The sequence below is a fragment of the Delphinapterus leucas genome, chromosome 10 (genome assembly GCF_059928025.1).
Source record: "Delphinapterus leucas isolate spDelLeu-1000000601 "Yukka" chromosome 10, BTC_Dleu_Yukka2, whole genome shotgun sequence".
Lineage (NCBI taxonomy): Eukaryota > Metazoa > Chordata > Mammalia > Artiodactyla > Monodontidae > Delphinapterus > Delphinapterus leucas.
The window spans coordinates 5,598,339-5,611,799 of NC_143138.1; the positions used below are offsets into that span (position 1 = coordinate 5,598,339).

The 13,461-nt window shown below is 47.1% G+C and overlaps 1 protein-coding gene across 1 annotated transcript in view; it reads left to right on the forward strand.

Moving 5' to 3' along the window:
- Positions 1–13,461, forward strand: part of BMP6 (bone morphogenetic protein 6) — a 147,647-nt gene that overhangs the window by 124,833 nt on the left and 9,353 nt on the right. Inside the window, exons 3-4 of the mRNA XM_089918272.1 lie at positions 11,083–11,231; positions 11,718–11,915. Coding sequence (XP_089774398.1) covers positions 11,083–11,231; positions 11,718–11,915 — 347 coding nt within the window. The remainder of the gene's footprint in view (positions 1–11,082; positions 11,232–11,717; positions 11,916–13,461) is intronic.

Below are 13,461 nucleotides of genomic sequence, written 5' to 3' on the forward strand. Positions count from 1 at the left end.
TTGGTCAACCATGGATCTGCTAGCAGTTCTTCTAGAGGACGGGGTGTGGAGGAGAAAAAAGACTAGAAGAAATTTACATAAAAGTACTTGTCCTTATTCACAGTATTATATCTTTGTCCATTTATTTTACCATTTTCTCCCGAATCTCATACACACGAAGCTGTCTTCATACTTGGAGGGTAAAGGCTGCTCTGATTAACCGTCAGCCTTCCACTGTGTGATGGAAGGTTGTTCATGGTAGCATGTTGCTTTTCATAACATGTACTCATGATCTTTACTTTTATAGCACCTATAGATTAATAGTGCAGTTTGGGGGCCTTTAAGAATATCATTTGCATCTACATTTCTATCTGGTGAAAGACATACTTTGACTCTTCTTATTCAATTTTATATATCTGGAAGTCAAAGTCAAACAGCATCTCTTGAAAGCCAGCCAGGAATTGTTTCAGTGTCTGAAAGATGGTTCTGTTTGGTACATGAACTGGCCACACGTGCCTCTGATAGTTTTGACATCCCATATTCTACTCTCTATGGTTTGGCAGTTGTATTACCTGGCAGCGATAATCTATCTTCTGTGTATAGGATAACTTTTCTTTTTTGTGTTCTGTCATGGTGCAGTCCTTTGGAAGACATTTAAAGTGAGAATTAATTACCAAATTCAGTTCCTCCTGGTATAAGCAATATCACGACTCTGTTTGCAGACAGGCAAAGCAGGGTTTTTTGTTTTGTTTTTTCAGTTTGGTCCATATGTTTCATCCTAACTTCAGAATCCTTAGGATTGGAAGATGTGCATCTTTGAATCAAGGGAACAGGGCAATGCTGTGTTAAAAGCTGGTTTTTAAAACCAAGAAAGATTTCCTTAGGCCACCCAGAGGCCATGCCGGTGGAGTCCCCAGAAACAATGCCAGACTGAATTATTGTTTAAAGTTGTGACCAAGTTTACCATTCTGACCTGCTTTTTAAGATAGAATATAATTGTCCCAGGAGAAAAAATAACTGTCAAAAGGCAAAAAACCAGCTTTCCAAAATTTTTAATTTGATTCGCTACTCTGAACCATTCACAGAGATAGGGAATGTAGGAATAAGTCAAGGAAGGGGGATGGACATGAGTCCAGGTTGGGACATGTCTGAGTCATGGTTGGATGCCCAAGAGGCAGTGGGACATGGGAGTGTTTAGATCAGCAGAATGAGCTAAACTCTACAGGAATGGATATTTGAGATCACACGTGAACTACAGATGTAGATTAGATAGCTGTGTAAGAATAGAAAAACCTAACTGACCCTGGACCATTTATTAAAAATACTATCTTCTTTCCATGCACATCAGTGGCATTTTTGTCATGTATCAGGTGACCACATGTGTTTGGGTCTGTTTCTGAGATCTTTATCCTGTTCTATTGATTGATTTTTCTCGTATCAATAAAAACTCTGACTCTTTTAGTTTTGTAAGAAGTCTTAATATCTGGTGTGTAAGTTCTCCAAATTTGTTCTTTAAGGTTTTCTTGGCTATTGACGGCCCTTTGCATTCTCATATATATTGTAAACTCAGCATTTCAATTTCCACAAAAGAAATTTGCTGGGCTTCTGTTTGGAATTTCATTAAATTTAGAGCTTGATTTGGGAAGAATTGACTCCCTAATGTTTTTATTGGAATTATTCCAGGAATTGAAGTTTTTATCCTATTGTAAATGATGTTATTAGTTTTTAAAAATTTCAGTGTCTAATTCTTTTTTGCCCATATGTAGAAATGCAATTGATTTTTTTTTTTTTCGGTACGTGGGCCTCTCACCGTTGTGGCCTCTCCCGTTGCGGCCTCTCCCGTTGCGGAGCAGAGGCTCCGGACGCGCAGGCTCAGCGGCCACGGCCCACGGGCCCAGCCGCTCCACGGCATGTGGGATCCTCCCGGACCGGGGCACGAACCCGCATCCCCCGCATCGGCAGGCGGACTCTCAACCACTGCGCCACCAGGGAAGCCCTGATTTTTATATATTGATCTTATATCTAGCAACCTTGCAAATTTACATATTAATTCTAATAATTTTTCTCTGCAGAATTTTAGAATTTCCATGAATATAATCATGTCATCTATAAATATTTTTATTTTTTCCTCTGTAATTCTTATATTTTTCCTTCTCTTTTTCTTGTTTTGTTGTGCTCACTAGATATCCAGTGCACTGTTGAATTCCATTCAGATTTCTGTTAGATTTCTAATCTCAGATTGGAAATCTCTGTCAGATTTCTAATCTAAGGGGGGGGAAATGTTTAATATTGCACCATTAAGGGTAATGTTTGCTATAAATGTTTTTGTAGATACTCTTTATTTTATTAAGGAAATTCTCCTCTATTCTTAGTTTGCTATGGGTTTTTAAAAATTAGAATTCGATGTGGATTTTATCCTTTTTCTGAATTTTTTGGGATGATTATAGTTGGTCCTTCATATCCATGGGTTCTGCATCTGTGGCGTCAACCAACCATGGATCAAAATATTTGAAAAGAAATTCCAGAAAGTTCCAAAGAGCAAAACTTGAATTTGCTGTGTGCTGGTAACTGTTTATTGATACATAGCATTTACATCATGTTAGGTATTATAAGTAATCTAGAGATGATTTAAAATATACAGGAGGATATGCGTAAGTTATATGCAAATACTGTACATGATTTTATATAAGGGACTTGAGCATATGGGGACTTTGGTATCCAGGTATTTTTGGTATCCAGGTTTGGGTCCTGGAACCAGTCCCCCAGGGATATTGAGGGATGTCTATATATGATTTTTGTCCTTTATAGTGTTAATGTGATATACTACATTATATGATTTTCAAGTGTAAAGCCAACTTCACATCCCTGGAACAAACCCAACCTGTGATTTATTATCCTTTTAATATAAGGCTAGATTCTAAGATCATGTCTGAAAACTTTATTATCTGGATCACCTGTGGGTCTGTTTCTATTATCTATTTGTTCCCTTGGTTTTTCCTCATTTGGTTTCATTTCCTGGCATGCCTGATAATTTTTTAAAATTAAATTCTGGGCGTTATTTATGAAATCAATTCTAGATACTGGTATCTCCTTCCAGACTGGGTTTCATTTTCTTCTGGAAGGCAGAAAAACTACAGACAGGTAGATCACCTTGTTCTCTTGTCTTAACTGAGGCTGGGTTTCCAGATGTGTTAAGGCTTCTCCATTTCTGGTTTTCCTTTTCTCCTACAGTTTAGCTCTTTAGGGGTCTCAGCTGAAGGTCTAGGTTGTTTACCAGAAGTTCCCTTCCTTGGTGGCCTCTGAACTCTAATTTTTTAACTCCCCAGTATTGAGAGACTGCCAAAAACTCTGCTTTGCTTTTTATCCTCTAAGCAGTTTCTTTCTGCTTGTTTTCTCAGCTTCCTCCTGCATGCAAACACAGTCTAATATTTGGCAAGCATCTCAAATGGAACTATTGGAGTTCATGGATACCAGGACTTGAAGGGCCAAGGTCCTGGAGGAAGTGAACCCAAACTTCTATGAGATCACTTTTATGAGCTCACTTCTCTACAGCCTCTTTCCTCTGGGACCTTAGCCCTTCAAGTCATAACTTCCTGAAGCTCCAATTTGCGTCCCCAGCCAGCGAGATTGCTCCAAGCTCCTGGCTGCTTCTCCTTTCTGTTTGACATCCTTGCGTCATGCTAGGAATTAACAAATACCCTGAGATGAAAAAGCAACAGCAAATACAGGGTTCACCTCAATGCATTTCTCTTCTCTCTGAGCTCTTGACTCATCAACCGTTGCCTTTCTCGGTTGCTCTAAGATGGCTTCCAAGAGGTTTGTGTTTTTAGTCTTAGCAGGAGTGTTAGTTGGATACGTCGTAGCCAGAAGCATCCATCTCTGAAGTATCATGTTTTTATTATTTTTATTTGGAAATCTTTATAATGAATCCCCACAAATGTTGATATTTGAGTCATTAACCAAACAGTATAGTTCTGGAAACCAGACCTGAACGCGGTAGTTGAGCCAGGATCTAGGCGAGTTGTTTTCTTAGAAAAGCATTTCTCATAGACTGATTCTCATAAACTGAGATTGCTGTATGAATTCTGTCGGATGTTCGGTGCTGCCTCCCAAAGTGAAGTAATGTGAACTCTTATCTCCACCGACATGAAAGTGAGATACCTGGGACCGTTTTCTTTTATGAAGAGAAGGGCAAACTTGAGAAAGCCAGGAATAGGAGAACCCTATTGTCGTTTGGGTGGAGGAAAATCAAAGCCTTTCTATCGCTGTGCCCAGCCACACCTGTTTCTCTTTCTGTATCTGGCTTTCACAGGTCCCATCCCCAGGGACTCCTGCAATCTTACTGCTGGCTTGATAATCTCTGACGCACTCAGCGTGGGCCCCGGGCAAGCACTGAACTTTTCAGTATTTGTTCCTTTGCCCCTGAAAAGGGGATAATGTAACTGACCCACAACTGCTGTTATGTAACCCATTAGTTTCATCTTCTTAGTCAAGAACATATTCCTTAGACTTGGAATCATCTCCCTGAAGTTAAAGAAAAAAAAAAAGATTCAAGAAGCTACCAAACCTTCTTCCTCTGCCTGTCTACGTTCTGTTCTTTGCAAGGGCACAGGGGAGCTGAGAAGGTTAGAGAGGAATTAACATTATCACACAGAATTGGATACACTCAGAATAATGCTAAGTTTGGGGAGAGGGGGATGTCAGGGCATGGGGAACCAGAGGAACTATTGTTTGGAACTGTTTATCCACTTGGTAAATGTGGCAGAGAAAAGAAAATAGGTCTGAGCTTCCCTGGTGGCGCAGTGGTTAAGAATCCACCTGCCAATGCAGGGGACATGGGTTTGAGCCCTGGTCCGGGAAGATCCCACATGCCACGGAGCAACTAAGCCCGTGCGCCACAACTACTGAGCCTGTGCTCTAGAGCCCGCAAGCCACAACTACTGAGCCCACGCGCCAGAACTACTGAAGCCTGTGCTCCTAGAGCCCATGCTCTGTAGCAAGAGAAGCCACCGCAACGAGGAGCCCGCTCACTGCAACAAACAGTAGCCCCCGCTCGCCGCAACTAGAGAAAGCCCGCGCGCAGCAACGAAGACACAACGCAGCCAAAAATAAAATAAATAAAATAAATAAAATAAATAAATTATTTATAAAATAAATAAATTTATTAAAAAAAAGAAAGAACATAGATCTTTGTTTCTGGAACTATGCCTTCTGGATTATTAATTCCCAGAAACAGGTTGCTTTGGTTGCCGGCATCTCCCCCGGGACGTCCAGCTTTGTGGGAGTTGGGCCATGGTTGTGGTCAAGATTTTGTTTTGCTATTTCTTTTAAACTCACAAATTAACAGTATTTTTACCATTTTAATTCCCCATAGTGGGCAAGGACGTGGATGTGGGGTTGGTGATAAGAACTAAAACGTATAAGATGTGCCCATGACGTGTTTAAAAGGTGGCAGACCCTTCATTCAGTCTGTGTTTGATCGCTAGGGCGTGTTGGAGTATTTGCCCCGGTGTCTGGGGGCCGAAGAGGACAGGTTAGGTGGCCATGAACTTGTACGAAGTAATTTCCACCTTCCCCCTCTCTCCCTGTCTCAGACACATAGAAGCAAACCTTCTAATAATACTGCTGCTTTGGACTTGATCTAACCTGTGCTTCTGTCAGTCTAACTCTAACCCCCTGAGGGTAAGGCCAGCCCCCAAGACAATCAGACACTTGTGAAGCCTACATGACTTTGCATGATTTTAAGGAGAGGAGCAAGATATTTTGAGAGCAGACAGCTTTGAACCTTAAGTCTAAAAGGCAGGCCAAGGTCATTCTCCTCATACTCCAGAGGGAGAGTGCTGGAGGACAGCGCCTCTGAGTGTGGTCCCCAGACCAGCGGCACCAGCATCACCCGGGAATCTGTTTTTTGTTTTTGTTTTTGCGGTACGTGGGCCTCTCACTGCTGTGGCCTCTCCCGTTGCGGAGCACAGGCTCCGGACGCGCAGGCTCAGCGGCCGTGGCTCACGGGCCCAGCCGCTCCGCGGCATGTGGGATCTTCCCGGACCGGGGCACGAACCCGTGTCGCCTGCATCGGCAGGCGGACTCTCGACCACTGCGCCACCAGGGAAGCCCGGGAATCTGTTAGAAGTGCGAGTTTGCAAGGCCCCGCCTCAGAAACTCTAACAGTCTGTGTGTTAGTTAACAAGGCCTCCAGGGGATTCTGATGCAGGCTGACCTTGAGAACCTCTGCTATGATGGTTAAGAGCCACGTTGCCTGGGTTCAAATCCAGCTGAGTGAGTGTGAGCAAGTTGCTTAACCCATATGTGCCTCAGTTTCCTGCTCTGTAAACCTGTGGTGGTATGAATAGTATTTTGTTTGCCTCTTCGGGCGGTCGTGAGAAGCTAACATATGTAGGAGAAGTCCTACATATGTTTACATGGTAAACACCATGTAAGGGCAAAGCTGTGTTAATATCCTGACAGCAAAGTGATTTGTACTGGTTTATTGAAGATGAAGTATCCCTTACAGAGTGGAAGTGCGTTTGATATATGAACTTTTTATGCTCATCCTAGAGGTGCACATTGGGTAATTTCAAGTACCATAAAATCAATGAGAGCTTGGCTGATTATATAATAATAGTGTTCATTCACCCTTGTTACTCAAATCCGTGTGTGTGTGTGTGTGTGTGTGTAGCAGTTTACTCTGATTTGTAATGCTTTGTTTTCAAATATCCTATTTCTTTCTATCTTTTTAGTTGGTAAAAGTTTAGACGTAATCCTCTATATACGATACATTACATAAGAAAAAAGTAAAAATCCTTGCCTTACTGTCTAATTTTCATTGATTTTTGACTTTCATTCTATTTGAAAATTGTACTTCTCGCCTAAAGAAGACCTCGATGCCACTGGAGTGGGGTTTAGAAGGGAGCGCCTGCTGTTTGCGTAGCAAAGTCAGGAGCGTCTTGTTTGAGGCGACACTTTGACAGAGTGCGTAGACTGAGAAGGTCATGTGTCACTGAAGAAAAGTAAATAGATGTGGGTCACACCAGACCCATTTTAGTGACTTGCCATAAATAGTGTCTCTTAAATACCTGAGTTACTGGAAGCATTGAGCCAGTGAAGTCCCTCCTCAAAGCTGTCATTCTTTTTGAAAGTTCCTCACCCTTTCTGAGTGTGTCAGTGATGTTTTCAGTCTAGACAGAGGGCTTTGTGCCTGGGAAAAGGAGGAGGGTGAGACCGGGAGCCACTGGAGTCCCAGCAGCAGGCGTTAGGCATCTCAACCTTTACTTCCTGCGTGACCTTTCACCCCTCCGACACTGACCCTGACATGAGAAGTCACTCATGATTTCTCATCCTGTACCAGCCCTGAGCATCTGGATGTGTTTTCTGTATCCAGCCGCCATTGGCATTGATGTGCAGTGGATTTTAAACTCTGACTTTATTATTCCAAGCCCTTGTTTGGGTAATTACTACCTCTGCCCTGTACTTTAGAAAAAAATTTTTATTGAACTAGAGTTGATTTACTATATTTTGTTAGTTTCAGGTATACGCCAAAGTGATTCAGTTCTGTGTGTGTACATACACACACACACATACTTTTTTCAAATTCCTTCCCATGATAGGTTATTACAAGATGGTGAATATAGTTCCCTGTGCTATACAGTAGGTCCTTGTTGTTTATCTTTTTTTTTTTTTTTTTTGTGGTACGCGGGCCTCTCACTGTTGTGGCCTCTCCCATTGCGGGGCACAGGCTCCAGACGCGAAGGCTCAGCGGCCATGGCTCACGGGCCCAGCCACTCCGCGGCATGTGGGATCCTCCCGGACCGGGGCACGAACCCATATCCCCTGCATCGGCAGGCGGACTCCCAACCACTGCGCCACCAGGGAAGCCCTGTTTATCTATTTTATATACAGTTGTATGTATCTGTTAATCCCCAATTCCCAATTTATCCCTCCCCCCCTTTCCCCTTTAGTAACCATGATTGTTCTCTATATCTGTGAGTCTCTTATTTGTAAATAAGTTCATTTGTATGATTTTTTAGGATTCAACAAATAAGTGATCTCATGTGATATTTGCCTGCCTATACTTTTCTTGACTCTGCTTTTGAAGCCTGAGCTCCGGTTTCAAGCTGTAGTTACCCCACTTAACACCTGTGTGGCCTTCACACCCTTACCCTCTCCAGGCTGCACGCCCTCAGCTCTAGAAGAGACACGTGATAGGACTTGCCTTCCCCGGGCTTCCCTTGGAGCGGCGGGAGCTCTTCTCGAGGCCCCGCTTGGTGAAAGCACACGGGAAATATTTGCTGTTCCTCCAGCCATTGAGCCCAGCTATTTCAAGCCCATGCTCTCCATCACTTCCCTTCTAAGGGACCTGAGCATCCTGGGTTTAAGTGGCTGAATTTGATTCGCCCTCAGGGCCCTGAGCCCCGGAGCTCTTCCTGTCTCCAGGCTCAGCTGCGACCCTGCGTCTGTGGATCCATGGGTCTCCTAAGCTGTGAGGACCGGCGCTGTCCTCGCTGGACAGTCAGCGAGGTGTGGCCCAGAAGCATCACCAATTCCTGGGGACCCCAGTGGGACTCCGGAGCAGAGTCAGGGTAGAAACTCGGGCTCCCGTGTCCACCAAACCCCACGCACCCTGTGGACTTCATTTCTTCCCCATCATGGTTATGCGTTCTTCCCCTTCCCTCTTTAAGTCACGCCCTTCTCCTCTTTTCCTTTTTCTCTGCTTCTCTCTCCCATTTTTGGATGATGGCCTCTGTCCCATCGCCCCACTTTCTCTGCTAACAGACTCCCCCGTTCCTTCATCATTAATTCTTTTTAAATATAAAAGCTCATTCTAGCTCTTTCTACCAGCTATGCCACGCCCATATCTTGGGCTGTATTTCTCTGCATCCTTGTTAGAAGTCCTGAAAACACGTGCATGGAAGCTCTTAGTGACCAGTGGCCCTCGGCTCTAACCCCACACGGACCCTCTTCAGTTCAGGGGCAGCCTCACGCCCTGACATTCTCACCGCGTCTTCATTCTAGAAGCTGCCCCTCTGACAAGAACATGTCTTGTGCATCCTTTGGGACTAGGGTGACTTTTCCCACATTGCCGTTCATAGTGTCTGTGTTATTTCTGGATGAAGGTCTTCTCCAACCTTTCAGAACAGCATTGATGTCTTTTTACATCTTCACTTCAAAGCTTTGGACCCGCCACCTCCTCTTGCTGCTTTCCACGAACACCCCCCCGTCTGCCTGCCCACAGCCACCTCAGTGATGGGGGGGGTAATTTCTCAGCAGGGTGTGTGACACATGCGGGGAGGGGGGGTGCTTTATAGATGGCAGGCGGTGATGTGCCCCCTGCAGACTCTGTCCACCAGCTGAGTAAACGACGTGTAGGCACACCTACTGCTTGGAACTTGGAAAAGATGACAATAGCATTGCCTTCTAACTCGAGCCATGTAAACAGGAAAAATTGTTTCCCCTCTGAGAAGTCTAACATTTTTAACTCAGATGTTTCACTGGCCTCCCAAACGTTTGATGGAGTAGAGATACATTGTATTCATTTGTCACAGGTTGTCTTTCATAATCTCAAAAGGCAGGAAGTCATTGTGGAAAACTCTGAATCCACTTATTTTCTTTTCACCAGATTGTTCTTGCAATTACTGGTCATGTGTCCATAAACTCACACCTGAGTCTCAGTTTCCCCAGCTGTAAAATGGGGTAATGATATTCTACCTAGTTTTCAGGATGGTTGAAGCAAAGTAGATGCAAGCGCTTTATGACCGATTTAAATGTACACTGTTAGGACCTCCCTGGTGGTGCAGTGGTTAAGAATCCGCCTGCCAGTGCAGGGGACACGGGTTCGAGTCCTGGTCCGGGAAGATCCCACATGCTGCAGAGCAACTAAGCCCGTGCCCCACAACTATTGAGCCCGTGTGCCACAACTACTGAAGTCCATACGCCTAGAGCCCGTGCTGTGCAACAAGAGAAGCCACCGCAATGAGAAGCCTGCACACCTTAACGAAGAGTAGCCCCTGCTCGCCACAACTAGAGAAAGCCCACGCATAGCAACGAAGATCCAATGCAGCCAAAAATAAATACATAAATAAATTTATAAAATAAATAAATGTACACTGTTAGTATTGTGATGGTCATCTTAAATTTAGTATTGAATTCTAGTAGTTTTTCTGTTCTGTAAGCTCTTGCAGCAAAATATTTCCAGCACCAGGGGACTTGACTCTTTCCATGGCTAAAACCTCCCCCTTCCCTGTTGTGGGAATTCCAGGCCATTTCGTGCCAGTGTCTCTGGGACGTCAACTCAGACTGTGTCCTCGCGACACACCAAGGTGACCGTCCTACACGCTGCCTTGTCATGGCATGTGGGTCCCTCACCCCATCTTCCCACACTAGAGTTATATCAGCTGGAAACTGTTAAAAAAAAAAAAAAAGTAAAAGTAGTCCCTGGGGAGCCCAGTGGAAGGAACGGGCTCGGTGAGTTTGCCTCAAAGGGCCCCGGCATGGCTCACAGCGGGGCTGGGACAGACTTGAAACTCACCGTCCACATGGGGAAGGACGCGGCTCTCACCGTAGGCCATGCGGAGGCCTTAATTAACAGAAAAGAATTGATGATTACTCAGAAATAGGATGTGAATCCTGGCTTCTCCTTTCACAGGAACTAACGTGAGGATTGTCGGGTTCTGAGCTTTTAAAAAAATTAACAAAGTACAGCTTAGTAAATGCTCATCTTTATTGATCCTGATTTTAATATTTTCTTAACCCTCTTCCTCACTGCCCCCTCCACTGCCTCTCTGTTTAGAGTTCATTAGCTGCAAAGCACGCAACAATAGGACTGTTTATTTATTTTGAATTTCCCTTAATTCTAAAGAAGATGTGGCCTGAGCAGCTGTCGTGAGGCTTTTGGTGACACCGAGGGGCGCCCCTATGTCAGCAGATAGCCGCTGTCCGTGCGGCACCCCAGCAGACTGCGTTGCGGGTGTGTCCTGTGTGATGTCACACCAGCCGGGGCCACGGCTGGTCGCCGTCCGGCGGCATCTGTCGTCTGACGCCGGGCAGGACGGAGTGGGGATGAGCTGGGGGCCCTGCGCCCTTCATCCTGCCACCTTTTCCCTCTTTCAGAGACTCTGACCTGTTTCTCTTGGACACCCGCGCCGTGTGGGCCTCGGAAGAAGGCTGGCTGGAATTTGACATCACGGCCACCAGCAACCTGTGGGTCCTGACCCCGCAGCACAACATGGGGCTGCAGCTGGGTGTGGTCACGCGGGACGGTGAGTTGGCCAAGCTCGGGCCGAGGGCCGTCGGCCTTGGTCTCCTTCGCGGCAGGCGTGGCAGAGCCGTGGTTTCCGGGTGGGCCCTGGGCTCCAGGATGGCTAGGCTTCCTGTCCCCTCAGAGCCACTGTGGACCAGCAAGGCCTCCCCCCCGCAAGCCTCCTGGCAAGGACTTGGAGACGGTGAGATGGTCCTGGGTCCGAGAGGACCCGCGGAGGGCAGCGCCCAGGCAGAGGCCGGGGCGCGTCGAGAGAGAGAGGAAGGCGGGAGCAGGTCCAAGCGCCGACACCACGTGGGTCAGTGGGCGCCCTTCCCGCACCTGCGCATCCCTGCTGCGGCCCGCGGGCCCGGCACCTGGGGCCTGTGAAGCTGCCTCGCCGGTGGGAGGCACATGATCGGGAAGAAGGATGCACAGGCCGGGGCGAGAACAGCACAACTGGGGGGCTGGGGGTCCCACCACCCTCCTGCTTTGATTTGCCTTCCAGGGCTCGACATCAGCCCCCGAGCCGCCGGCCTGGTGGGCAGGGACGGCCCCTACGACAAGCAGCCCTTCATGGTGGCCTTCTTCAAGGCCAGCGAGGTCCACGTGCGCAGCACCCGCTCGGCCGCCGGCCGGCGGCGACAGCAGAGCCGCAACCGCTCCGCCCCGGCCCAGGACGTGTCGCGGGCCTCCAGTGCCTCAGGTGGGTTGGGCGACCCCGTCTTTGCAGGACCTGTGGGCTCTGGGGCGTCCGTGAGGACACAGGACCCGCCAAGGCTTTCAGATGCTGCGCGGCTTCCGCAGGTGCCTGGGCAGCCCCCGATAATCTAGACGGGTCCCTAGGCCGTCAGAGGGGAACACTTGTTACCCCGAGGTTGTCTCAGGCTGCAGACAGCCTCAGAGTCTGTTTTTCCAGAAAAGCGTCCTTTTGTTTGGTCAGGTCTCTCCACCTCTTTTCATGCCCGTGCCGAGCCTTAGAGCGCCTAGCTTTTCTCCTAGTTGCGTTACGCCGGGGAAACCGTGACTTGCAAACTTGGTACATCCGTGTAAGGCGGGTTGGCGTTCGTCGGTGCTCTTGGCTGGAAGTGGTATAGCCAGTCAGCTCCAACAGCCCTCTCTGATGGATTTCGCTGGTGCATTTGATTGGCAAGTTCAGGGTTCTGCCTTTAGACGTGGTTAGATCCGTGGGCTAGGAATCTCTGTTTTCCTAGCTTCCTCTGCTGGTGGCATTCTCAGAAAGCCTGTCTTGATGTGGTGGTCAGGAAGGCGACCTCAGCTTCAGAAAGAGAGCATCTCTTTCGTGGTAGCTTCAGACAGCCAGGTTGGGCCCAGGTGCTCACCCCCTGGAGGGTAGGGGATGGAGTCAGCCCCCTCCTGCCCTGAACAGGCAGGGTCAAAGGGCAGGAGAGAGGAAACAGCTCCCACTGCCCGAGTGTCAATTCAGAGGTCTTTCCGAAATGCTCCCTCCCACGCCTGCCTTTTGGGGAAGAGGCACGGAAGCCCACTCATCAGAACACGGTGGGCGGGAGGGGCGGGTAGCAGGCGTTCCCTCCTGACACCCAGCTCACAGAGCTAGTCAGTACTGAATTCAAACCAAGGTGCATCTTACTCTAGAGTTGGTGCTTTCGAGTTCTGGGTTTCCTTTTCCTTTAAATAGCCCAGAAATCAAGCACGAAGTTGAAGATTTGCTGTAGGATTTGCAGTTGGAGATCTTGCCTCCCTCATTACTACTCTGTGACTTTGGACAAACCTAATCCACTGCAGCGTCAGTTTACCCAGCTGTTAAGTGGGCATGACTGATCCTCGGTGGCTTTGCTGGAATTAAATGAGAAGCATTGCTCTGGCTCAAAGATGAGTTGCCTCCAAGCACGGGAAGGTCTCAGGGTGTATGTCAGGCTCCTCTGAAGGGATGTAAAATACTTCTGGAAGATGCGTTCATTCTTCCAGGTGACTGTTTAACAGTGTCATCTTCCGTGGCCAGCAAGAGTTCTTGGAACTTTCCGAAGCACCCCGTTTTCCTTTGGGAAACAGTGTCTTCATTTTGGGTTCTGACTCAGCGGTTTCTGTTACCAGTAACCTGGATGTGGAACTTGTACCACCCGGTGTGATGTGACATTTTGCTGCTTCTCCTCCTGGTGTTTCTTGGAGGCTTCGCCCAGCATGGGTGTTCCTGTGTTTACCGCTAGAAACAGTCAGGGTTGGGGTTTAAAGAAGAAGAAGAAATGATTGCTTGCCTTTATTCGCTTGGC